This window comes from Micropterus dolomieu, linkage group LG21 (assembly GCF_021292245.1).
Source record: "Micropterus dolomieu isolate WLL.071019.BEF.003 ecotype Adirondacks linkage group LG21, ASM2129224v1, whole genome shotgun sequence".
Lineage (NCBI taxonomy): Eukaryota > Metazoa > Chordata > Actinopteri > Centrarchiformes > Centrarchidae > Micropterus > Micropterus dolomieu.
The window spans coordinates 23,607,666-23,615,582 of NC_060170.1; the positions used below are offsets into that span (position 1 = coordinate 23,607,666).

General features: G+C 42.5%; 1 protein-coding gene across 1 annotated transcript; it reads left to right on the top strand.

Moving 5' to 3' along the window:
* The first annotated feature begins 2,788 nt into the window (after positions 1 to 2,788).
* cmklr1 (chemokine-like receptor 1) lies at positions 2,789 to 5,260 on the top strand. Its single transcript, XM_046034733.1, has 2 exons — positions 2,789 to 2,818; positions 2,970 to 5,260. Exon 2 carries the CDS (start codon positions 2,999 to 3,001, stop codon positions 4,034 to 4,036), a length of 1,038 nt encoding a protein of 345 aa, XP_045890689.1. The 5' UTR covers positions 2,789 to 2,818; positions 2,970 to 2,998; the 3' UTR covers positions 4,037 to 5,260.
* The last annotated feature ends 2,657 nt before the right edge of the window (positions 5,261 to 7,917 follow it).

A 7,917-nucleotide genomic window follows, 5' to 3' on the forward strand; every position in this document is an offset into this window, starting at 1 on the left:
TTTAACATATAATTAAATGTATTTAAAAATATGGTAACATATAAAATAAAATTAAACAACAATACAGTTATTTAAAATTCTGCAGTGCTTTTTTGGAATTTGTGTCTGTGGTGAATGTAAACAGCAGCAACAAGGTGATAAAATCGGTGTTAGCGGGGTATGTATTTACTATTTCTAATAGTTTTTTCTTATTTCTACTTCATTCTCCACCACAGTTTTGATGCGTCCATAGTCCGTCGTCAAAGTACACTGGAAGCATCTCAGAAGCGTTTCAGCAGCGGAGCAGGCAGCCTGCCCCACATTGTTTACTTGTTATTAGTTTGTCTTTTTTGTGCTTCTAGTACCTTCTTCACAGCTCTATGTTACCCTGTTTCGTTCCGTCAACTGCAGGCTGCATTTCACACAGGGAGCATTGACTATAATGGCCATGATTAGCTCCGGCAACTGCGGCGCAGCCATAACGCAGACATTACAGAGTCATTGGATTTTGGATTTTAGGGGTTATATAGCCTACCTCTGCTGCAAACACATCAGAGTGCCTCACCTCTCTCTGTCTCTCTCTCCCTGTCTGTGTCTGCTACGTTGATTTGATTGTAAAACCCCCCCACAGAACTCTTCTTCTGGACTTTTCCACCCGTGATTCAATGTATAGCAGTAGTCATGCTCATAGACTGCATATTAGAAGTGGACGTAGTCATCGTGACGTTGGTTTGTGGACTGCCATTTTGAAGCCTCAAGTTTGGCCAATAGGGCGCCGCCATGCTGATTTTTTGCAACCAGCAGCCCCAGACGTGACCATATTTGGACGAGACAGTGGAGCAAACGGCCATGTGTGGAGCTAGCTAGCTTTCTTAGCTAGGTGTTTGCCATATAGAATCAAAACAAAACTAAAATCTACACATTCACCCCAAATCATTTTAAGAAAAGTCAAGGCACATAACAAGACTATGAAAACTGTCTTCCTTCAGTTATATTATAAAGTTTCAATTACGCGTGTAATTGAATTGAATAGATTGGCCCCAGTGTGGGCCCCTTGTCACAATACCCGATCCAGCTATCCAAGCTGATAATTTCTGGATATTTCTAGATATTTTGTTTATATTATCTGTCCCTTTATCCCACTGAACCTTTTCAGTTTATTATCTTCTGGAAATGAGGGGGGGGGGGGGTTCACAGTCAGGAACCCAGTGTTTTGTATGAATGTTCCTGTCCTCTTAACTCATTATAACAAACTCATTCATTTTCCAAACTGAGGTACATCTGTGGTTCTTCTTGCTGCTGCTTTCTCGGGTTCAGGAGGAACACAGAACATTGTGAACGGATGCATCTGCCTCGATGATTATGGCTCCACGAAGCAGAACAACCATAGAGAGCTGACTCAATCAGAAATGATTCTGTGGCCTGTATTTATAACAGCTGTTGCTTTTTGTGTGTTATTAGAAACATCTGCATCAAAAGCTGGGGCTGAAATATCAAATTAAAAATCAGTGTGTTTATTGCCTGAGACTCATTTGTGTTATGAATACCGTGGCTCTAAATGCTTTCTTCCTCTGACTGCTTTTATCACTTAGGCCAGATGTAACTGTTTGTGCATGCAACATGACAGGGGGAAGTATATGTATCTGTATTCATTAAGAAACTTCTGTTTTTCATAGGCCAGAGGAACAACATACAGGTTCAATTGTTGGGGTGGCAATGGCGATGGCGCAATGGAAAAGATGCCTACCTTTGGTGTGAGAGACCTGGGTTCAATCCCCCATTGTGTCCCACTTAACCCCTTGTTGCTCCAGAGGCCTCTGACATGTATAGCAATTGTAAGTCACTTTGGATAAAAGCGTCAGATAAATGTAATTCCATGGTATTAATATAATTTAAAGCCTCACTTGTAACCAACAACAGTATGTACTAATGCCATATTGTAAAGAAAGTACAAGTAAAAGTCTTGCATTTAAAATGTTACCTAAGTAAAAGTATGTAAGTAATGACTAATTGTTTCAGTAATTGTATATACTGTGGTGTAGTTTAGTTTATAAAAAAGCATCATATTATAAAAGCTCTTCATGCATTTTGTGCACAAAACCTTAATTAGTAAAGTAACTAAAACTGTCAAATAACTGTAGTGGAATAAAAATATTTACATTTACATTTACTCATTTGGCAGACGCTTTTATCCAAAGCGACATACATTTGAGGAACAACATACAAGCGTCAACAGAGCATCAATTACAGATCTACAACTGACAAAACATACTAGTAAGAGCAGCAATAAATACTAGTAAGAGCTCATAGTACATATCACATCAATGGGGTAAATACCTAGGGAAGGAAGTAAGAGTTAACAAAAAGTGCAATCAAAACAAAAAGTGCAATCTATACATGGTCATTGTAGGGGATAGAAGAAGAAGAGCACAGGACATGCATGTTAGAGGTTAGGAGTTAGAGGTGTTATAAGAGGAAGTGTTCTCGAAAGAGATGAGTTTTCAAGAGCTTCTTGAAGTTAGAGAGGGACACCCCCTGCTCTATTTACCGAACATTTATCCAAAATATACTAAAACAGAAAGTGACATGTAAATTGTCAAGTAAAGTTTCTCAAATTTACTTGTACTAAATACTAGTAAATTGTACAATTAGTCTGATTCCTTAAAGACCTCAAAATGCAGTACTGAAAGTATTTAGGGGACGGAAGCGTTGAGAAACTACTCAGTCAGCTGATTGCAAAGTAGATGGGTTGTGTAGTGTTAAAGGAAACAAAACGGCTCCGCTGACACAAAGCTCTGGACACCATCAAGTCAACAACAGGAGAAGGTCTGTGCTGCAGGTATGTCATTGTTCAATGATCTGAATATTACAAGAGTTCATTTAGATTCAAAAACATTTTCATTTAATAAGTTGTTAATAAGTTGTTTGAAAATGATGTACAATTTGATCAAATGCTGTACATTCTCAATGTTTTCCTTTTTATTTCACAGAAATCTTTAAAACAGTTCATCAAGGCAAAATGGATTATTTAGATGATTATGAATTAGACTATAACTACACTTCCGAAAACAATATCACTCCACACGAGGAGCTAGTTTTTCGGCACAAATCGACTTGTTTAAAAGAAGGGTCATGTATGTCTTTGCTCTTGGTCAGCGTGGTCATTTTTCTGCTGGGCTTCTTTGGAAATGCTTTGGTCATCTGGATTTCTGGCTTCAAGATGAAGAAGACGGTCAACACAACCTGGTACCTGAGCCTTGCGATCTCCGACTTTGTCTTCTGCGCCTTCCTCCCATTCAACATCGCCCACATGGTGATGGAGGAGTGGATCTTTGGCCACTTCATGTGCAAATTTGTCCCCTTCATTATGTTCCTCAACATGTTCAGCAGCATCTTCCTCCTGGTTGTCATCAGCGTTGACCGCTGCGTGTCAGTGGTGTTTCCGGTTTGGGCCCAGAACTGTCGCACTGTCAAAAAGGCATCCATTGTTGTTTTTGTGGCCTGGCTTCTCGCAATCGCACTGAGCTTTCCCTCTGTGATCTTTCGGGATGTTGGCACTCACCTGGGTAGGACCATTTGCTTGAACAATTATACGTCAAACCAACACAGTCACAAGATTGTGGCAGGGAGCCGCTTCCTTGCAGGGTTTATTGTCCCGTTCACCATCATCATCATCTGCTACTCTGTCATCATCCTCAGACTTCGAACCAGCAGGATGACTAAATCCTCCAAACCACTCAAAGTCATGACTGCACTCGTGGCTGCTTTCTTCATCTGCTGGCTGCCCTATCACGTGTTCATCCTGCTTGAGCTGGACCACCAAAACCTTGACCAGGGCATTTTAATCATTGGACTCAAAGTAGGCACTTCTTTGGCAGCGGCGAACAGTTTCCTCAACCCAGTGTTGTATGTTTTCATGGGCAATGACTTCAAGCAGAAGTTCAAGAGCTCTGTGCTCTCAAAGATGGAGAACGCGATGGGAGATGAAGGCCGCACCACCAGCCGATACCTGTCCAGGTCCAGCTCCATGGACGCCAGAGCTTCTACACACATCTAGAGGCATCACTCCAAAGCTGTCTCACTCAGTGCACTCACCTGTACAAAAAATACTTCAAATGTGCAATTAATTGCTGTAACACACGTTATGGAATATGTTGTTGCTTGTGATAACACACTCGTGTTGCATTTTTATTCTGTTGGCCACATAGAGAAATCTGTTACCAGTTTAGGCTCACAAACAGATAATGAGGTTAAAGATCTACAAGCTTGCGCCAATATCTTAACATGTGCTAAGTTCATTTTTACATGGCACAAGGATGACATCAATTTCATCCAGCAGGTGTATTTTCAGAGTAGTATTTGCAAAAGTTTTGTAGGCAATTATAACTGTAAATGTAGTTGTAAAATAAGACTGTAAAATATGAGGTATATTTTCTGATAATATACACAGTATATGTATAATCATTATATTAAGTATTGTCTGTAATTATATTAAGAAAAAGAAACACTTCCATTGCCTTTCACAAGTGCAATTTTGTGTGTATTTGGAATCTAAAATGATGGCAACATCACCTTTCACAAATGTTTGTTGAATGCATGTTGAAGATACATTTTTGAGTCTTGCAGGGCTCTTGCATCGATTGTATTTGCTTTGATTAGTGACACATGTCAAAATTTAACAGGAAGTAAAATAATCTTATGTTTCAAATCACAGCTTGTATGTTGCAAATTTGCTGGAAGGGGCTCGAGGTTGATTGATTGTTATAAAGTTTTCATCTACTTCCTTGACCTCTGAACTAAAATAATAAGCACACTGGCATACAAGAATTAACACATGGAGTTTCTTTGTCATGCACATAAACCTCAATTGTCGTTCCACCGGAAAAGGAATATCTGAGGTTTTATTTACTGATACCACAGTACGTAACTATTTGTGTGTTGTAGCATTTATGTATGTTATATCAGACTGACCCAAATACAATGTGCAAATAGGTGGAGGACTTGCTGCTGAGATATATGCAGTGAAGTCTCATGAATAAGAGGAGTACAGAAATAGCTGGTGTCTTTCACAGCTCTGCATACTATACAGTGTATAGAGTGAGATGATTGTATTTGTGAATCAGTACATACAACACATACCCAGCTGTTATTAGCAGTTACCAATGGACTTGTATTTCTGTTGTTTCATGTGTGACAGCTGCACAGTGAATGCTGTTTGTGCAATAAATGTTTTTTTCCCTCCTTGTTTGTGTTTTCTGAAATAAAGATGTAACTATTAGAATCAGCTCTTGTTGTATTACTCAATCAGAATCTTAAAAATGTATTTATTTATAACTTATCCACAGCCACGATACTATGATCATGTTCAGATGAGAATTTGGATATAAGTTAAAAGACAAGAAGATTGGAAGAATTATTTCATCTGTAGTTCTTTGCAGTCAAAAGGTGCAAGCATTTTATGCATTTCATTTCATGGACGGCATCATTTATTTCATTGAAACCTCACTTGTTATAATAAATGCAATGATGAGCTATATTATCACTGCAGTCAGCAGTCAGTATAACAGTGCAAACTCTTTACATAACATGTTTTTTTGCCAACACTTATGAGATATGAAATATGAGCTCAGTTTGTGTTTGACAAAAAAGTAAAATGGTCCATCATTGCAACATCTCCGTGGTCAAAATGAGGTCTTCAGGTCTTCCCCTTAAGGTGTAAATTGCACACGATTAATGTGTATCTGCAGTGAAAAGACAACATTCGCTTCCTACTCATTAGAGGAATCATAACAAGAAGACAAAAAGAAGAAGGGTGCCTGGTGATTTTCTTTGATGTTGAAACAGTGGACAGAAGGGGGAAGACCCAGACCATAAAGGTTGCACGCACTGAGTCGCAATGAAATTTTGGACCATGAGAAAATGTTAAAGGGTTCACTTGAAGTGACAAACCCACACATAATTATCAGCTCTGCAGTTCATCTCACATGTATGGGCGTCACTTTGTTTTGAAAATTGGTGGGGACATAAGGGCTCAGATTAGGGGCGTGATGATACACGAGACATGACGATGCACGAGACCAAGGCGATAAGATTTTGAACACTATTTTGAAGAAATATGAAATGCTAAAATATAAGAGTGTGGGAGGGTGGAATTAGAGCATTAAACACTCAATTTCCTGCATTCTGGAGACATTTTTTGTTTTTTAGCTTAAATTACTTTTTGGGACTAAACGTTGAACTGTTGCCGGTGTTCTGATGATCTATGCTGCCTTGCCGAAAAATGCTACCATAGCGCAAATCGATAGACTCGACTCTACTCGGCCCTGCTCCGTTTTCCATTGCAGACAATACCCAGAGATGGTACGTAGCTTGTCGTCAGAGCGACGCCACACACAACTGCCGCGACGTAATGTTCAATGCGACACACACACCATATCTTAAAATATATCTACGGCTAAAGGGTTTCAACATTCCTCAGAATGTAAAGACAGAAGCGGTATGAAAACCTTCCAGCTGTGTTTTCCTCTGCCGTTGTTGCTGCAGCGGTCTGTGTGACGGCGGGAGCAGAGGGCTCTGTGAGCTTCCCCCGCAGCCATTTGCGGAGCTCCTCAACTCCGACAATATTCAAGCACATTTTTGTGGTCCAGCTCTCGCCTTCTGGCCTGTTTGGCGAAGCAGTGGATGCTGTCGTCAACAGGTTCCAGCACGCCAAAACTCAGGAAGAGGCGTTTAAGCGATATCTCCCCTGCCGGTCAGACTCCAGGACCGCGACGGCTCAGGAAAGGCGGACACAGCCTTCATCCAGCACCTACCGCCACAGCGAGAAGCAGAGCGTCGCTTCGCGGGATCCCCCTCAACCAACCTGGGACGCAAGACGGCGCTCTCGCCCATAGCCCCCCGGGAAGACGGATCTGAGGACCGTCATTCAGTCTCGGCGGGCCCGGGGGAAGAGGTCCTGAGACCTCGAGTAGGGGTCTTAATTTCCCTGCCAGTCAGAGAAGCCGGCTTTTACAGCCGATACTTCCTGGTTCCCAAGAAGGACGGAGGATTGCGTCCGATTTTGGATTTACGGTCCCTGAACCAATCTCTGAGGAGATTCAGGTTCAGGATGCTTACCATCCCAGCCATCATCAGTCACATCCAATCCGAGGATTGGTTTGTCACGATAGATCTGCAAGACGCTTATTTCCACATCTCCATCCGTCCCTCTCACAGGAAGTTCCTGAGGTTCACCTTCGGGGGCAGGGCTTACCAGTATCGGGTTCTTCCGTTGGGCCTAGCACTATCTCCCCGCACGTTCACCAAATGCATGGATGCAGCTCTGGCTCCGTTGAGGCTCCAGGGCATCCGCATACTGAACTACATCGACGACTGGCTCGTCCTGGCCCAGTCTCGAGAGTTAGCGGTTCGGCATCGAGATGTCGTCCTCGCCCACCTTCAGCGTTTGGGGCTGCGGCTCAACGCGAAGAAGAGCGTGCTGACACCCGCCCAACGGACTACGTTCCTAGGGGTGGTGTGGGACTCAACGACGATGCGGGCCCACCTGTCTCCCGCACGCATCGAGTCCATTTTATCCTCAGTGACCAGAGTGCAGTTAGGCTGCGCCATCACTGTAAAACACTTTCAGAGGGTGTTGGGTCTTCTGGCAGCAGCGTCCAGTATCATACCTTCTGGACTACCGCACATGAGAGCCCTGCAGTGGTGGCTAAAATCCAAGGGATTCTCCCCGAGGGGAAATCCGCTCCGTCTGATACGGGTTACGAGCGGATGCCTTCGTTCCCTGTCTGTATGGAGGAAATCTTGGTTCCTGTCCCAAGGTCCTATGTTGGGAGCGATCTGTCGCCGAACAATTATTTCAACAGACGCCTCACTCACGGGATGGGGCGCGGTCATGGACGGCCGCTTCGAGAGAGGAGGAGCATCATTTCTCTTTGCACA

Bases quoted from the DNA above. Each gene is read 5' to 3' on its own strand.
- cmklr1 (XM_046034733.1), top strand. From the start codon at position 2,999: ATGGATTATTTAGATGATTATGAATTAGACTATAACTACACTTCCGAA.